Genomic DNA, 20,221 nt, shown 5'->3' with positions numbered 1-20,221 from the left:
ATAGTTTTTGCGTTGTAAAAATTTCGTTGTAATGGTATGCGTTGTAAAAGTATGAGTTGTAACGTCATACATCCTACATGTGGGCCTGTCATCTTTTCTGATGCCCCAAGGCCTACCTATTGTAGGCCTGTAACTGCCACCTTTGTTATTATTAAAGCAGCCTACAAATCCAGATTTCATGAAATGCAATGTTACTCTACAATGATCTAATGTAACACACAGTGGAACTAATTAATGCAAGGTACTGTAATGTATTTGTCAAACTAAAATTAAACTCTATTCTACCATATGTCGTATCTTGTAGTGTGCAAGCACAACTCAATTTATATCTGTTTACTGCGTATCTGCCCTTCTTTTACATATGCCTTAACAATAAAATAATAAAATGTTTGAACAAAAAAGTCTAATTTGACTCTCTTTTTATTGTCACTTGAAACCCTTGGTGAAACCTATCCTGTGAAAGCTACCCATCTATAATTGTATGTCTTCAACATGCTCTTTCTATGTGACGTAAAATGGCATTTGTAATATAAGTGCTTAAAATATGTACATAACGATGACTCTGAAATCTGCGACCGACACTGATGCAGTTTGTCACTGCACAAGTACTACTACTCGTAACTACTTTCAATTTATGAGACTAGAAATGACGGAGCACTGATGAAATGGCAATGGAGTACCCTTTCCACTAACATGGTAGTCCATCCACCGGATTTAAATGCAGGCGAACCTTTGGGGTAACGACGGAGGAGACAATGTCTTCCCTGTGGTTACCATTATCCAAAACCGGTAAGACTTTAGGAATAGGAAGAGCTCTAACGTCCATTCCCTCACTAGACGCTAAGATTAGTTGAAATTAGTCCATAGTTTGACTGCATTTTTATGTTCCATTCTATTTTGCAGTTGAAAATATCCACGCTAATAAAAATACGGTTAACTGTCAGGAGCTCCTAGAAGAATTGGAAGATAATAGAATATGAAAACCCTGTTTTATTCGTCTATCTGCTCGTGTACTTGAACAGACAGGATTAATCAAATCCCTCCAAGTAAGAAAAAGGTATAAATCCGTTTTCTTTTATAAAATGAAAAGAAGAAACATAACATTACCCTACCACAATATAACCATAATGATTATGTTTTTCTAGAATTGCTGCTATTCAAAAAAGACGATTTTTACTCATACATGACGTCCCATGCTGGCGCTTTTATCTATTTAAATATCCATGACGCTAAGGATCTATAACGCTAAGGATTCATAATGCTGGCAAAATAATTCAGATAAGGTAAAATTATAGCGCTTTTGACTGTATTACCGCCAAGATTAATGTTTCCGGTTCAGTAACTTTGCGGAAAGGAAAACAAGGAATTATTTAATCGCCAGATCTTAGCAGTTAGCAGTTCCAAATAAAATGCACAAACAAATGGAGTTTCTCAGAATATAACGGTGAAATTAACAGAATGGGGATTTCTTAAAAAGGGATCAGGGACTATGTCCGCACAATAAGAACAATGAATTTTTGTCAAGAAAAAAAGAGAGACTAATTACCTAAGTTGGCATCTTTACCTTTGTTTCAGAATACTTGTTTTTAAAGAGCATAGTGTGTCTTAATTGTCCGAACAGGAGAGTGGGATGTATGCAGTGAAACCGCCATACACAGGTAACGCGTTATCATGTAAAATATCGAGTGAGATCTCAGAATGAGTTTATGCAAATCTAACCTTCTGACTAACCCATCGTGAAAGATTGACCTGAAATTAGAACACGGTTTTTTCTTTAGGTTTCACATACCAAACTTGACTACAAAGGCAAAGAAAGGTGCCTCACTCTTCGCCCTCACCGTTCTGAAACTGTTTAAAAGCGGAAAAAGATAGTCTAGGTAAGATATTCAAAACTAATAGCTAGGCGTTTAGTAAAAAACCAGCGTGTTTAAAGTAAAAATGAAGTAAAAATATGCATGTGTGTCCAATGAACTTCTAGTAAGATAACATTGATACATATGCATACAAAAACTACATGCTTCTTGGGAGCAAGCTTTGATCAAAAATAGATGAATATAGGGCGTATGTATGACATAAATCATTTTAGAAGGAAAGTTTCCCCATCAGGTTTTAAAAAATTAGAGCAATTATAAATTCTGCTAAAGAGAGCTACTTTGATCCTGTAAAAATCATCACTCTTGCACTCCTGCTCTTCCTATCCTTGCCCCCCCCTTTCTTCTCTAATTCAAACAGAGGGAGCCTTGTTGTATAAATTCAAAAGACGCAATGAAATGTATCAAGCAACTATATCAAGTAAATGTGTAAAGTATATGTATATGGAAATATCGAATACCATGATGACATATGTATATAAAGTTCTGCTTTTCTTGTACAAACATGAAGATGCAAGAAAGCCAATACTTCAGCACTATCAGAATAATGTCTATCCTCCGACTATACAAGGCTTTGTAACCGCATATTGCTTTGTTTTTTAAACACACAGTTTTAAATATTTTAAACAATATGTTTTGTTCTTTTTAGAAAATTGGCTGTATAAATATTTTCCTGATGAAGACACAACCACGTGTCGAAACGCGTTGAAATAAACAGCCCCCCAACAATTTCTGGGAAGACTTTATCCGTAAACCTGCACTTTGATCAGAACAAATGTCGTTTTTATGAAATTTATTAATGAAAACAATGTACTAACTGTATCCAATATATCTGTTTTGTTATATGTCATTTATCAAGTTTTTTACCACTAGAATTAAATTCTTAAAGATCTGAAAAAAACTTGTTTTGTGTGTTTACCCCTTTTTTTAAAAAAAAGTTTGTTGTTTAAATAGCCTTGGTTGTCCTTATAACTGTAGGCCTGGGTATATACTTTCATATTGAACTATTTCCCTGCCCCAGGATTTTTATCCTTGCCAGGGGGTCCCTGATATACTACGCAATTCCCTGTGGTTACACCACTTTGACAGTCTGACAAAGTAGGAGCTGTTGGAGGTTGGCATGGGATACACCCACCTCATTTATATGGGAGGACATAGAGGTCAGTTTTCATGGCTCCTTCCTGCCAGAAAACTGCAAAATACCTCTCTTGCCATGGGAGCTTTAGCTGAGGCACCTGTTTTTACATAATATTAATCTTTCCTAGATCCAAGTAAACTTCCTGTCCTCCTTGTTATTTTCTGTTTCTAGAGATGGATATACACAGCTCAATCTCCTAAGTGTGGACTTCAATGTGGGTCGTGCTTCAAATTGTTCTCCTATGACTTGTTTCACCATGGTGTTTTGACAGTGACTATTCCACAACTATACTTAAATATATTAATATCAAATCAGGAGGCACTCAAATTGTAGTCATTTACATAAATTCCCAAATAGTGACAATGGTGCATTGATCTTCAAATGTTTTCTTTATAGAAACACAAATGTGTTTCGCTCCCAACACGACGCACTTTTTGAGGGTAAGAAAAGCCCTCTGCTACCAAAACGCTTCAGCGACATCACTTTTATCAGTAAAGCTGTCCTGGTAACATAAACTTTTGATACTATACGTCTCGACTATGGTTTCTACCGGGTGTCCTACAATTTCATGGATGACTACGATTACACATTGGACTCTCTTCCATTGACATCATACACATATTTGTTAATCACTATACATTAATACTAAACATTGTGAAAGTTTGAAGGCCAAGTGCTGATACGCCAGGCTGATATAACTTGTAGCCCTAAAGAAGCTCCATGTGTTCGGAGTGAAATACGTTACTATTTTTAAGCGGTGTTCAATAAGAAAACCCTCTGAAGATTAACACACCATTGTCATCATTTGGGAATTGATTGGTGCTTCTTTATTTGATACTATTTTTTCGGCTTCAGCAACAATATCGCTAGGAACTGGGTGGTGTTCAGGGTGTGCACCAACTCACTGTTTGGGACTGACTTTGGGAGTGCTGTTCCACACACATTACCTACTATGTCAATTACTATACTTTAATGTGTTTAGAAATATGTAGTCCTCTGAATTTAGGGTGGGTATGCCAAATGGTTTAAGAGTGAAATTTGAATCCAAAATTAAAATATGATTGAATGAGAATAGCTGATCGTTTTAGCACCATCATTTCGTTTTGCACTTCGAGATCCTAATTCTAAAAAGGGCTTGCTGTATGGCCATGTGGGAGAAGGGAGGAACACCCTAAGCCCAAGGAGGACTGAGGTGAAATAACTCTCATTCACAGAATAATTGCTTACACTTGGTTTTGCCACAGGTTCCAAAAACTCCACTTTAGATTCTTATATTATATGGGAGCCTGCAATCTGTGTATACTAGTCTGTCTCCAATTTCCTTGTTCCAGGCAACTACTGACATCTCTAATCACCTATAGTCAAGAAATGATGTAGCAGCATTACAGATGACTTCTGATGTTGCTGCCAGAGTCAGCAGCCAGGGTGAAAGGCATCATTTCAGCTATAGTTTAAACAAGGAAAACAAGAACGGATGTTTTTCAACAAAAAAAAATAGGGACCAGTAGAAAGTCGATAATCATGGCAACATGTTCAGTTTTTTCCCATGCTATAGGCCATTAATGGACAGTTAAATCTCTGCACGTTCCTACACAGCCTTTTTTTAATCTAATTTACATTAAAATTATTCTGATATATTTTTTGCAAAAATTACCAACTGATTTTTAGTATGTTTCATTTTGCCGTACAGATTCTGCTTTTATTCCTCACATCCGCAATGAACATGACAGCAATACACCAAGGAATTATGTGGTTTGTGGGAAGATGATGATGTGACTATGTATTTAAGGAATACACTGTTCTGTGCCTTTCAATAAAAGTAGATTTTGGAGTTCTGTGACATTATAAAAGAACTCTGCCTTTGTCCTTGTTCTTATATATGATCATTTAATTCCTTAGTGACTTGCAATATCCTTATATTGTACAGTGGGGAATACTTTATTCCATTTATTACAACTTGTAAAATAATCTCCTCTGCAATGGCATCAGATTGTCCTCCTGCATTCAATAAAAATATATTAGGCCCAGGGAATGGGACCACTGATAATGATCGTGGCCCAACAGCACTCTCCACATCACTCACTGGACATTAATTTCGAATACCACTTTTTTAATTCTCTTTTTTGCATTTTAGGAATTTCCATAGAAGATGCAACATTTGAGTTTTTCTCCTTCTCTCTATACTAATTAGGAAATGCATCAAGATGCTTACTGCAATATTGCAGCCTTTAACCTCGAAAATATTTAAATAAGGACATTTGTTTGCTGTCAGTGAAAAGGTTAATGGTCACTATAATAGTAGCCAATGTTGTCTATGAAATATTTGCTATCTGTCAGTTGAACTGCTGCCTTTGTTTTTCAGGAGACAGGACTAATGCTTGATAAGCAATAACGGATCAGAATTTGTAACAGATCTAGAAACACTGTCTCTAAGGGTGGGTGCTCCCATTTGATTATTATTTTGTGCATTTTTACACTTTTTGTCTTTGTGTGACTTGTTGTGCCGACATTGCTTGGGGGGGGCGTTGAAAAGGGATTCTTTTTTAACTGATGATATTGTTTTTAACCAATATAGTTTTCATGCATGTACTATGGGGTTATGACATATAAGTTGGGTACTTACATGTGCTTTTATTTATATTAAATCTTGATGTAAACTTCTTCCTTGGTGGTATGTATTAAAAACGGCAGAACCCCAATTGGAGGTGAGGAGAATTAATTGTCTAAGTGGCGTGGTTGATTGATCAATTCTATTGTGTGACACATTAGTTCCAATGGGAGTTTTTTATTCTACTGATTTGTAGTGCCCTGTTCCCTTGGTGTGAGGGGCCCCTCTAATTTTTTTCTATAATTCTCTGAGGTTGCACATACCACCTGTTACCTTGCTAGGTTAGGGGTGCAAATGGTACACTGTAAACCAGCCAGGACAGAGGCCAACATATCCTGATGGTGTGCAGAGACCAGAACAGTTTTGACATTTATGTTGTCCAACAAACTCACAGTTTTACTAAGAAAGTATAAGCTGCATGACAAGGCCATCTGTTATAATCTATTGGAGTGTGTCTGTTAACTGTCTATGCAACCGCATTCTACCATCTCATTGTAATCTCAGTGAGAATATCTACTGACTGTCATTAGAACTGCTACCTTTCACCTAACAATCTATAGAATGGCATCTGTGAACTCTCAGTGGAGCTGTAGGAGGACAACCGTTTGTTCTTTGATGACATCTGTTGGCTGTGACAAAAAACGTAGCCCTTCAACTCCATACAATGGGGGATGGGATGCAATCTTAGAGGTGTAATTGATTATATTCTGGCTGTACCTTACGTGATGACACAAATTATGCCAGGGGTATAGTAATTTGTGATGATATTTGTAATGCCATTTGAACAGTCATGACTACTGCATTGTACTTATGCAGCTTAACCATGACTAACCAATTTCAGTGGCGTTTAGGTTTTATATTGGCCACAATACCCCTTTAACTGTAGGGTTTCAATATTTTTATGTTAATATCATTAATAAATAAAACGATTTTGATCACATAAACTTTTGGCATTGTCTGATAAATTTGCCATACATTCTGAAAAAAAGAGAGATGCAAGCGCTCAATTTAGGGAGCTTTTAGGGAGAAAGAATTCTAGAAATACTGGCTGGAGGCCAGTGGATAGTGCAGTGTTTGGTACTGTAGATGTACAGGATGCTTCTTGGCCAACAAACTTGTCCTGTGCCCAGTAGCTGCAGAGGAGAGCCTCCAAGAACTTAAGGCTTGGATATTTTGGACAGGGCATGCGTACAGCCATGCTGTGTCCTGTACTCACAGGGCATGACCTGGAGGAAGTAAAGGATTACAAATCCCCGAAATATACAAAAAAAAGTAAAAAAGACTTCAAGGATCTTTATGTTAATGAAACAGACATATTTCTGGGAATGTCTGTCATTGCTCCATAACCATAACTCTCACCTAATGAATTGTTCATGACCTCAAAAGGGTTCACAAATGAAATTACATATTTCATTGATGACATCACATGTGACATTATGAGGGACATTACTGACAGCCCAGCCACGCTGAACGTGTCTAACACACCTCCATTTATCGTTCAAAAGGTTTTTACCACAGATTCGCTACTAATGACATGTTACTAACACCACAATGTAACTGCAAAACTGTAATATCAAGCACTATATGAAAAATGATTTATTATTATTCTATAAAAGGAATTCCAATGTTGTTCTATGACAATGTATTTTTATTACTAGTTTTAATGTTTTAGATACCCATATTGCATTACTGCAAACATGCACAACATAATAAAGTTTGGAACCCAAATGTGAAGGTGTTAACCAGTGTTCATAAGTGTCCAGATCTTCAGATACTGAATACAAACAATTTACCTCCATGCACTGCCATAGCCGAATACATGATAATTTGGTATTCGGCAAAATATTAACATATGCTATTCAGCAAACCACAAGTTAAAAGTACAGTTTCACTCAACTTAGTTGTAAGTTAAAACTGGGCTCTAAAGAAAGCAGGTGGCATAAAGGTAATCAGATCTGGGGCTGCATTATGTATAGGGCGCACTTTCACGGTTTGCGCAATGGCGCACCTTTCAAAAGGTGTGCTGTTGCAAAAGAGAGACAATGCGCCATATTAAAAACAATGTGCTGTCCCCAAGGTAGCTGTAAACTCGGGCTGCCCTTCGGACAATAAATCAAGTGAAATACCCAGCAGTTGTTTTAAAGCCACTCCGTGTTTCACCGTGCAGTAGGTATGCTGCCTGCACTTTGAAGACGGGTGAGAGATCCCGCTGCATGCCAATACAGTGAGTGACTGCACCCACCCGCAGGGGATGTCTGAGTGGTCCAGAGGACCCATTTTCTCCCCTCCAGAGGGCTGCCTTTGGAGGCCCACTGGAAGTGTGGCACCTTTGGGTGCCGCACTTTCAGTGCGCCTTCTAAGGGCATATTTGCCTCTGCTCCCATGTCCATAGTATGGCACGGGGGCAGAGGCAAAGTGATTCCCCCATGCAAATCAGCGAATGTGAAAAGGTAGGGCCGAATTCGACCAAGAACCCTTCAGTATTTGACCGGCGTTAGCCGCCTCTCATACCATTCGAGATTACCAAACAAAGAGGCAGGCGCTGGAGACAGGAAGGCAGGAAACCGGAGTTTATTCCGACAGAGCAGAACACGTCAAATCAGACAACAGGGTATCTTCTCGAGGTGCTCTCGCCGCCTCTCTGAGGCCTGGCCTCTTATACACAGGTTTATGGCTTTATTACATGCAGTGCATCCGTAATGGTTCTTTGAAGGACAGAAAAGACATCCTCGGAATCCCCGGTCCAGGCCCGTTCCCACACATATCTACAGTAGAGTTCCCACCCCGATCTCAGCATGTGGTGGTTATAGCGCAGCTGGACATTCCGTTGGGAACGGGAAAGGGGGCGATCGGTCGGATCTAGAGGTGTGAAGGTATTGATTAACCCCGCTCCTTTGACGTGAGGCGAGGTCTTACTGTAGGGGGCAATAAACTGCATCTGTTGGGCTAGGTGATGGCCTGGGATCAGGCCGGACAATCGGGCAGGGAGGAAGAGGTTATCAAAAGGAGTGAGATGAAAGGAGTGTGGGGGTTCAGCACGGGATGTGGCTCTGAGGCAGGGTCGCGCTGGAGGTGTATTTATGGCCCAGGCAGGAGAGATGGGGGCTGGCAGGGCGCGGGGGAAGCTTGCGAGGCCGGGGAGTGAGACGTGCAGGCTATTGGCAGTGGGCAGAGAGGCCAAGGCACACAAAATGGCTGCTACTTTCGTACATGAAGGGGCATAAAAGGGACAAGATTGCGTGGCCACTGTTTCACGATTTTCACTTTACTTTCAACAGTGGCTGTGGTGAACAGAAATGAACGCCGCTTATATATACCTAATTTTAGTCATTTTCCACACGAATACCCTCTCATAATAGTGCTAGTGCTACATGTGCACCAGTGCTATCAGTATCACAGAAAGGAACAAACAAGCTTCTGCTGCCTTCTGTTATACCCACAGGTCACAATGTATTATTCGGCCAAACATTTTTTTGGGGGCATCAAGGGGCTTAATAGGGATTTGTACCCCACCTCCTGAGCTTTTCTTTCTAGGTGCTGACCTGGCAAGATCCAGGAAATTAAATAATAGCACATTATTAAAACATCTTTGCCGTGTTCACTCTTAAGAATAATGCTACCCTTCGCAGATCACTAGAAAAATGTAACTATAAAGGGACAGCTCTTCTTGATTACTTAGCTAAAGAGATCAACGTTTTTTTACATGAAGCCTCATGCTGCAGCAACACTAATGCAATAAAATATTGGTTCAAGTAATGCAAAAATAGCAACCTTGTCCAGTGCCGCTTGCACAACTGCTTCACTTTCTGTGTCCAAGGCAGAGGTGGCTTCATCCAGCAGAAGTATCTTTGGTCTGCGAACTAGTGCCCGGGCAATGGCGATTCTCTGCTTCTGTCCTCCACTCAGTTGGGTTCCTCGGCTTCCTACCAAGGTGTCAAATTTCTGTAACGATAACCACAGTATTTTAGTATTGGCAAGGTCTGTTTGCTGGAAGATGCTGCAGCTATTTTGTAGGGAATTTATTTCCACTGGTGCTTTAATCTAGTATAGTTTAATGCTGAAGGTGAATGGTGGCCCATGAAGTAACCAATTGTTGGTGTGCGTCAACAAGCAAATGACCAATAACCATGTAATAAATCCCATTATTTTTCAGGTGCAAAACAGCACACTTAAGTATATATATTAAACGTTTATGTGGCATAAGACAATAACAGACCAAAACTCATTCAATTAACAGAGTTATCTAGAGCAAACCAAACATTCACTGCCCTCTTCACCTCCATATACAACTAACTCAAAGTTGCACAGGGAGGAGAGCATGGTGTTAGGGTACATCAAAACATTTCATGGCTCAATAATGACAGAAAAGTAAAGTTCGGAATATACAACTCCCCCGCCCATTAATCTACTTTTTCAAATTACAGGAAGTAACATAAGGAAAATACAAGTGCACTATCTGGAACACACTTTTTAGCAATGCAGATTCTAGAAATTAAATGGAATCCGCAGGACTTCTGTCCAATCTGACTGCAGCCCTACAGTCCACATAGCAGTTTTGTCACATCACTCAGTTAACCCCGTGGAGAAATACTGCCATTTTAACATGCACAAGTTTCTTAAGTTGTCCTCTCTTCCACACAATGACTTTTGACACACATTTGCATGCATGACAGTGCCTGACTACTTTCTCTGAAACTAAATTACTTACAAATGCCACTTTGTAGGAACATTATCATAACACCTTGAACATCTTGTACAAGGCCTTAACATACATTGTGTAAATGTGGTTGTGTGTTATTCATCCATGAGGCAACGCAGCACTCAATAGATCATTAACAATGTCAGCCTGGCTGAGGTCTTGACTCGGGAGCAAGGAAGCTTTTGGTTATAAATAAACAAGCATTTCCGGGTTTCGGCAGAGGGGCACTTGCTGTTATTGCAAGGTAGCTGCACGCTGAAATCTCAGCCCAGCTGATTGCTGTTCCCTCTGTGAGTAGGGATGTCCAACCTGTGACCAAGGCGGGGACCTACATACTTTCCCTTCAGGTAATGGGGGTTGGATCACCCGATAGTGGATTCTTGGCAGAACACACAAACACCCTAGACAACTAGGTTAGGGAACTCATAGTACTACGCTATACCTAGTTCTTATATGCTCGCATACATATATTGTTCTAGCATGATGGTTGAACTATTAATTCTGTTCACTGCCCTTATACTGCTAATCACATAAAGATGCTTCTGTCTATTGATCATTGCAGCGCATAAAATCTATACAAGAATCAGAATAGTTCAACAAATATTGAAAACGCCCCTCTATGTATTCCTTGTATATTTCTCTGAGAGAGCACGAGTGACTGAGCGTAGGGGTTCTACATCTGTTACCAAGATTCCTGGGGGGGATCAGGGTTGTCATGTCCTGTGGTTTCCCAAGCCATTGGCTACCTGTCTAGATTTAGAGGTGCTTAAGATGGCACTGTGAGCTAGCTGGTCTATAGGATAACACATCGTGAGGGGCTGCTCAGAATCAGTCTGACACCATCCAAACGTTTATCATGCCCAACAAATGGGCAGTTTCTACTGGAAAGTGGAAACTACACAACAGTTTGTGTGTGTGTATATATAGATGTGCCCGGGGTCCAGTCTAAAAGTTGTCATGTTTCGGTTAAAGGCAGTGACCAGGGGTAGGGGAGGTGATGTTGTGTGCCATCCACCGAAGACCATCAGGGTTATATTGTCATGAATACATTAGGGGGAGTCTGCACAGTGGCGCTTGTGGAGCTGGGTGATGTGTAAATGCTAACTACCTGATGGGGTACTGGGTATGGGGGTCCCATTGGTGTCTGGGTATGCCTGGGGATTCTTAGATGGTTCGGACCTTGCGACGTGCCTTGAGGCATCCGCTGCCAGTGAACGTGGGGTGTTTGTGACCTGGTGTTGGAATTGGTGTAATATGTTGTCGCAGTCCATGGATATACCTCTCGCTGCCTTGTTGTGTGTTCCTCTGCCGAACTCCAATTACCCAACGCCGCGTCCATCCCGCTATCGGGGGCCCCTCCGGATCCCGCCAATGCATAGCAAGTACTCTCTTCCCTAACAGGAGGGCCAGGGATGCAAATCGGGTTTGTGCTTTATGAGTCATTTGCCTGCGGAATACTCCGATCCCACTGGCCTCACAAGTGTTTATGTCAGCGAGTACCGCTATGTCCCTTAGTGAGTCGTGAATCGTCTGCCAATAAGGCTGTATCATAGGGCATTGCCAAAACATGTGTTTGAAAGTAGCATCCGTAGACTGGCACCTCGGAATTAATAAGTGTGTTCCGAGGTAGTACCTTTGGTGCCGTGCCGATGTTAGGTATACCTGGTGCAATATATAGAACTGTATATTCTTGAACCTGGCATTTCAAGATACTTTATTCGGGTACTCTAACACTTGTTCCCATTCTTTGTCATGCAGTGGATGCCCCAATTCCTCTTCCCACTTCTGTCAAAATATGGTGAGTGTAGTGGTGGCGAGGTCACGGATGGCTTCATAGAGCCAGGTGATTAAGTACCTACCTGTGCCCATGAGGAGAATTTCCGACAGGATCCCCCTCAGAGAGGTTCCATTGGTTTCGGCAGCTGAGCACTATCTGTCTGGGCAGAAGGATTTGCCCCAGGGGAGGCCAGTCTCTTCCGCTAGCTGGCTGAATGGGAGGAGCTGGCCCTCCGCAAACAGGCATCCCACCTCAAGAACCAAGAGATTTGTCCAGACTTGGAGCGACGAGGCTGAGTACTGCCCATCAGTGAGGGTAAACCGGCTAGGGGGAGCAGGGAGGTGCATTGGGATTAAGTCTGACATGCGGTGGAGGCGCTGAGTGCAAGCCAGTGCTACGGCCACCTATATGGCGTGCGTTGATACTGGGCGGCCGCCCGGGAGCATAAGCCAGCAGAGAGCCTACGCAGTTATTAGGCCCTCTTCACAGGCAGTCTCTTCCAGGTGTTGCCCTGTCGTCCATCCAGATAGCCATTTAAGATGCCCCGAGAGGAAATAGGCCACGAAGGAAGGGGCTCCCAGTCCCCATTGATCTGTTGTGAGCTGCAGTTTTGGTACGGCTACTCTGCGGCAACCGTTTCCCCAAATTAGGAAACATAACAAAGCATCTAGTTCACGGAGGAAGGAGCGAGGAGGAATGACTGGAATTTTGGCTAAGTGATAGAGGAATTGTGGCACCAGGATCATTTTTGCCAGTGCTATCTTGCCAATAGGGGCTAGGGGTAAATTCAAGTAGAATTTTACCAAGGTTCTGGTACTAGCCAGAGCTCTGCGATGATTGCCCTCAAATAGGTACGAGGGGGAATGGTAGAGCCTGATAGCAAGATAGCATGGGGCTTGTTCACCCCATACTATTCTTGAGCTGCCCGCGTGTATCTCAATGGGAGGAAGGTTCGAGCTCAGCGGGAATATGGTAGATTTCGCCCAGTTAACTTTCAGGCCTGACGTGTCCGCAAATTCCGTGAGTGTGGTCCAGATGGGGCTGAGATCTGCTGTGATATCTCGTATATACGGCAGGAGGTCATCTGCATATAAGGACACACTATGCGTGATGACTGCTATTGGGATGCCCCAGCTCTGTCCCTCCTGGTGCAGTCGTACTGCTAGAGGCTCCATTGGCATCGTGAACAGCAGGGGTGTTCCAATAGAGAGGTGCCCCTCTCTATTGGAAGAGGCGATTAAATATATTTTCACAGTTTCACCGTGGATGTGAGCTTCGTGTATGCTCTGAAGAAGGGACCAAGCCCCATCCGCTCAGCGTCCGGTCTCAGAGTGCTTTACATGAGCACCAGTTGCATCACAGAGGGACACATCATTTTTCTTTTTTTTTTTTTAAGGCACAGGGAGATTAGGCGATTTCACCAGAATCACAGAATGTTTGATACTCCCGTGAGACCTGAACATGGTTCCCCAGCTTCAAAGTCAGCCGCTCTTGCCGTTAGGCCACATCCCCTCTCTCTCCACATGCAAAGTTGGGTGTAATTCCATTCTAGTATAAAGGAGCAGAGCGATCCAATGGGAGTTAACATGTGAAATAACACTTTTAGGAGCCCCATTTTTGCCCCTCCCCCCACACTTGAAGGATATGCACAGAACCTGCCACTAAGAGCCCAAAGTTGATGTACTCTTTTCATATAAATTCTTCGAATGGCCACAAAATTATTAAGAAAACAAAAAATGATTTTTCAATGGAAACGTTGACCTAAGCATAACTAAAGAAGCACTATTACTGCCTCTGGAAAATTTACTATCAGTATAACTGCTGTAACAATTGATGGGTAGATGGGAAAGGAAACCTGCACTACCAATTGATTATGTATAGCTCGTATGCTTTTAACATTCATGGACTGCTGTGGGATTAGGAATTGTCTCGAGTCATTGACCTGCACTTTAGAAAACAAGCACTTTATTTGGTGACCTTGGAATGTCTTCAAGTTGTTGCCATGGGTTTCTATTAGCGGCTGTGGACAGAAAAGCAGCAGAGCAGGATTAAACCCTGTGAAGGGCCCTTGGCAGCCAAAATGTCGGTGCCCATTCCCAAATTATTTCCCAACACATTTTTAATTTTACCAACCAACAATGTAATTGTGATCTGTTGTGCGGGCCCCACACAGTAGTGGGGCCCATAGGCCGGTGCCTACTGTGCCTATTCAGTAATCTGGAACTGAAAAGCAGGTACATTGGTGTTTAAGGTACCAAAAGGGCATGGGATAAGTGCCAATACAATTTACAGTCACTATCTGTATTCAGCTTTGGTAAATTAGAATCCTTCTGTGGTATGGCTGCCCAATCTGGGGTAATGCTTGGAATTATTATGGTGTGCCATGCTGTTGGTAATATGTTTGTTATGTTTCAGCCACTATCTACATAATAGCTTTTGAAGATATACGTGTACCAGGCTCCTGCCGTGTAGATTCCTGGAATGTTTGAGCTATAGGCAGTGATGACTGCCTTAACTCTTGTGGAATGGAATCTATTCCTTTAAGATATAGGTTCTGCAGTTGGTCATATCAGAAACAAAGAAGCCCCACATATGCGTGCATCATTTTCAATGTTGCTATCAACGTAGTTTTTACGAATATCAACAAATCATTTTTAGAATTCTTAAGGGGTTCATCTCTTTATAAACAGAAGTGTAAATCTCTCTATGCCTGTATGACTTGCTATGCTTCTCTCCCTACAATGCGGGAAAGAGTTAAATGCAAGAGATTTCAATAACTGCAAAATTAAATGAGATGAAACTAAAAAGAAACTACAGAATGAAGTTAAGAGTTGTTTGTACAAACCACATTTGCTTCACAATTTGAAATCTATATGGAGCGTGTATTTGAAGTTTGTTTCTTTTTACATAAAAACCACAAGAAAAAACATTTTAACAGATAAATGTGTTCAGTGGGGGTCTTGCTATGTATTCTTGAACATAATTTTGTCAAGGACTGGAGAGAGAAAAGGTCTGTTGATAGTCTTCTAGACTGCCCAAGGAAAAGTTGACTTCTCCCAGTGGCCACTGTGCCACCCTTCCCGGAATGATATGCATGAAAGGGGTGAGGTGTCTCCTTTAGAGGGCCACGGTTAAGAGGAAAGACTCATGACGAGGAGAAAACCTCCGCGGTCATCTTGCAATTCTTGTTTGAAGATAAAGATATGGATTGAGAGCAAGGTACCAAACTCTTCCTGACCTCGAGGGAGAGAAACGAGACAGACTGCAGAGAAAATAATCCATAAGGTAAACGGTCAATTCTGCTTAAAGCAAAAACTCAGGGGCAAAAATAGTACCAAGGTGTAAAGATAGTGAAGAAAAATCAGGTCTCCCATGAACCCTCCCTTATATATGCTGTTGAATACCAACTGACATCATAGGAAAATACTGCAACATCTTGGCCTGGGAAGCTCAGAAATCATCTAATGGACAAATCACTACCTTGGAAAGGGTTATTTATAGCATTTGTTTCTGCCCCTTTCTTAGAGCTTATGGCTTTTATTTGAGCATGAAGAAGTTGAAATCTGACATTCGCATGCTAAGCAGACTTAGACCAGGTCACCTCAAGTGCAAAAGCAATGGAACGACCCAGGCGGCGAGGACATTCAACAGAGGGCTGTGTGTGGTATTTGCCAACAAACTGATGGAGAGTTCTCCTTATGAACCTAGGCAATTTCAGATAAGCTGTTGGTACTGTCCTCTGCACAGACCCTGATATAAATGTAACATTTTACTGCAGACAAGGGTAAGATTCACAACGGGTGAAGCAACTGTTTTAAAACTGTGATACACAACTATTATATAACAAAAGCTCTTTTGTAACTTGAAATGATACCATGACAATTTAGCTTGATGAGCAATGAACAGGCAAAATAGTGGAGTGAATGGAATTCTTGTTGCAAGGGGATCAGGCCTTTCTGTTGATACATCACACGTACAACTATGTTTCTGTTATGTCAATATGTGTTTAGCCTCCCAAACGACTTCAACAGTCAACTTGAAAGACATGTTCTTAAAACCGAAGTGTCTGGTCATTGTGGAATGAAGACGGAGGAATGGGTCATGGTTAGGATCAGTGGGTAGAATATGAGATTAAAAAGAAAGCCTCTCCACCCTGTCACACATATTGCTATTTACTCATCTCTTTACATTGCTATATTCCTGTTTCAACTCTGCTGTGATCATCACGATACTCAAGAGGTCCAGTGTTACTCATAAAAACTCTCCTAACTACTAACCAATCTATCTACTCCTCTTTTTCCCATAAACTTAAAAGTTGGCAAAATCATGGGGCATATTATCAAGGGGGTTTATCTCCGCTTTTTTGGCTTTAAAAGCCAAGAAAGCGGAGATAAAATTATCTCCCTATTACCTAGCAGTCGCTAACACCAGTTAGCGACAGCTAGTAGGAGATAGAGACCATCTTGGGCCCCACTTTGCATGTCAGTGATATTTATCACTAATGACATGCAAAGTGGGCGTGGCAAGATGTTAGCGACTGGAAACAGTCGCTAACATCGCTATCTCCTATTACCAACTTTTGGAGATATTCGCGCTAAGCGCGAATATCTCCAAAAGCTAACACCTGCCCTGAGCAGTTCTTAGCCATGTTATCCAACGGGAGGTGGATAACATGGCTAAGAGCATTAGCTCGGTAATGCATGAATATCGCTGACTTTTCAGCGATATTTATGCATTGCGGCGTTTTTTTATCGCATTTGCGATAAACCTTGGTAATACCAAGGTTTATCTGCGATAAAAATCACCGCAGCTCAGCGGTAAAATTTTGTATCTAACCAAGCAATAGCGATAATTATCGCTATTGCTTGGTAATATGCCCCCATGTCTTTAAAAGGCGTCATCGTTATCTCAATGCCAGTAACCTGCTCCACTTAAATAAATATGGCTAACACAAATGACACATTATTAAACTCCAACTACATCAAATGTAGACAACAGACCACCTGTCCTACATTCTAGTTTGTCTGGATCTCTCACCAGATTCTACCACATGAATCCCAACATACTCCTGATGAATAAGGCTAGAATGGCATCACTTTGGAATGTCTCTCACGGTCCCTCTCCTTAGGTGACCAGTCTTAGTCATAGTCTAGAAGCCCTACCAATACATCAACTCAATACCTACTCATCTACCAGTGGATACATCTGAAGACACTATACTTGGGCCACACATTTCTCAATAAAGCCCCACCTTGACCCTCTAAGATCCTGTGCAAGAATGTCTTACTCCTTGGCTGATGAAACCCAAATCATTACAGCTTTGCCTCCCTCTAAGCATGAATACAATGCCAACTCATTGCAATTCACTGTCTGAAATTTCATTGCCTGAAGAATATGGCCACATTATTTCCCTCCCCAAGTTTCTTTTTTTAGATTCATCTTTAGTTGCACCTGTCCCTCCCTACAAACTGGTACTGGATCTTAGAGTACAATCTGGAGAAAACTGTTTTCCAACCTTCGCTACCTCTACCCACAACCACTTACTCAAAACTCGCACCTTCCATTCAGCCAAAGCTTTCAGAGGTGTACTAGTTGTAAGCAAATGTGATCACTCCAAAGTTTCCCTCCTCCATTCCCACTCAGTACAGGCCCTCTTCTTACACTGAATCAACCATTTAACCATACTTCCAGCTCACCCACTAACCTCAGTTCCTTCACTGCTTCACCTTTACTATACATTCTATACCACTGGAACATTTAAATTGGTTTCGCAATAGCACACAACTTGTTGATCCATTTCGTTAGGAGTTATAGCTGGTTTCAATAGGTTCCTCAAACAACATTTACCTACTCTAAAGAAACACCCATCTCCACTCTTACTGACCTCAGATTATGTGCAATTTTTTAAAATCTTTCATCAAAATCTGAAACTGAAATTGATAATGGTCCATCTTCCCACTATTTGCAAGGTACTCTGTACCGCTCTACACCTATTAAGCCATGAACAAACAAGATTATAGTCTGGTATGCTTGCGAAGTATTAAAAGTTCGCTCTGGTTCCCACCATCGGCCAAGTCCTTATGTACAGTCTATAGGCAAACCTTGCACCATAACTCTTTGTTCATTATTTCTAAGACCCTTACATAAATAAATTCAAACTAAGAATGTGAGACTTTAGCCTTTTGGCAATACTGGCTAAATGCCAATTTCATTAAAAGAACTTCAGCCACGAAAATAATCTGTATTGGAAGATTAGGGGTTATCAGCATTTCTGTGTCTTAACTATCTCTGATTTTTATAGAGGAACAGGAATGATAAATGGACGGGATAGTCTGTAAGACAGTGATGCTGCAGACTTTAGTTTACCCCACAGAGACTTGACCACTTTCCAAGACAAGAGCAATAAATTCACTACTTGCTCTACTCCCTGCTGGTGAACCAACTCAAGACTCTGAAACTCTTCCAGTCCTGACAGTTTTCAGCTCTAACCATATGCTTATAAACATTTCACTGTTAATACTGATGTCAATGTACGCAATGATACATGAGTGTATAAAAATGAAACCGAATTACTGTTGTTGAAATCACCCGTGATAACATCTCCATCAACCCAGAGTCAGAAATACTTAGTCAGGCAGGCAATACGACCAAAGCCTGAGTCAACTGATTGATAGATCACAGGTGGGGTGGCACGTAACCAGCAAAACAACTGCATGAGCAGGAAAAACCCAGATTAGTCCCACAGTCAGGCAGCAACATCACAATGGTCGGGGGAGATTGGCTCTAATAAAATGCACATGCGCGGAGGGGTGCGTGTTCCCAAAACATCATAAAGTTAAAAGCCACATGAAGTTAGGAACAGGACACAGCACATGCAGTGATCACGCGCTCCCCCTGCTGGACACCTTACCCACTGGCCCTCATTGCGTCCATGCAAGGCTGAGTCCCCCCTGCATTTGTCATCAGGTGGGAGTATTTATGGCTCCATGACTATGCCCACACTCCTCTCCCTAAAACAGGATATATGAATTGTTTTATGATTCTCCCAGAAATGTACAAAAAGGTGCTCAAAATGATTGTACTTTAATTCAGTCCTCAGACTTGTTTCTGTATGATGTACTCCCAGTTGTAGTGTGTAAATAAACCAACTGTTCCTGTTTTGCCAAATGTCTCTTTTTTCAAGGTTAATTCATATTCAAGCAACATCACCCTTCCAACTACAAAATGGCTACCTTAACATAGTTCATAATTTGCAAAATATCATCGTTTTTCTGCACAGTAACAAACACTACTCTGCTCGATTGTTTCTCAATTACTGTATATGTTTGCCCATTTAAAATCTGAAGGTTGCACTAGACAATCTGAGTAGGTCTGAATCACTCCACCACCTTTCCATAACTAATAAAGTGAGCAGCATATACGGCTAAAGAACCAGAACATGAGGGTAGTAGTTTTGACGAATAAGATCAAAAGCCCTTTGATCTTTAACCTGATACAAATAGGCTTAAAGAAAGGGGGAAAGTCCATATACACTTTCTGAAACAAACAACGAAAAATAAGTCACCAATGTGCACCAATTCATGCTCTAGTTTGGAAAGCTCACCTACAAATGACAAAATGATGGCAATTCTTCGACCAGCTGGTAAAATTTTCCCTGCAATTTAGGCTATGTCTTCTGAAACTTAACTTTTTTAAATTTGGGCAATTTAGGTTATGGCTTCTGAAAACACTTTCTTTAGAGAACCTACTATAACTATCAGACAGGCCTGAGGTAATACCTGATAAGGAAAGCTATTGAGCCTATTAGCCATACTAAAGTCTTGGAAAGTGAATATTCATAGAAGAACAGAACTGCAGAAATTGCTGGCGGTCTAGAATTTTGAATGAATGTGTTCCTTTGTTGAGAAATCTAGATTCTTTAAATAACATGCTGAACAAATCAAAGAAAATGCTATGGATCTGGTCCAGCTTCTGGATCACTTGATTTATCAGTATATCGGTGTATGTAGCTATTACTGTAACATATTGTATGCCCACTCCAGGGCTGTGCCATGCTCTAAAGATAGTGCTGTAGGTGGGAGTGGTCCTTTTCCACTAACAACACTTTTCTGTGAGAGGATCTCATAAG

At 41.2% G+C, this 20,221-nt stretch overlaps 1 protein-coding gene across 1 annotated transcript in view; it reads right to left on the bottom strand.

The window, feature by feature from the left end:
* The window catches only part of ABCB1 (ATP binding cassette subfamily B member 1), a 562,371-nt gene that overhangs the window by 160,242 nt on the left and 381,908 nt on the right, over positions 1–20,221 (bottom strand). Inside the window, exon 14 of the mRNA XM_078663595.1 lies at positions 9,389–9,559. Within this exon, the coding sequence (XP_078519721.1) occupies positions 9,389–9,559 (171 nt within the window). The remainder of the gene's footprint in view (positions 1–9,388; positions 9,560–20,221) is intronic.

This window comes from Lissotriton helveticus, chromosome 10 (assembly GCF_964261635.1).
Source record: "Lissotriton helveticus chromosome 10, aLisHel1.1, whole genome shotgun sequence".
Taxonomy (NCBI): domain Eukaryota; kingdom Metazoa; phylum Chordata; class Amphibia; order Caudata; family Salamandridae; genus Lissotriton; species Lissotriton helveticus.
The sequence above is the reverse complement of the archived record's forward strand: the minus strand, read 5'-3'. Positions and strand labels throughout refer to the sequence as shown.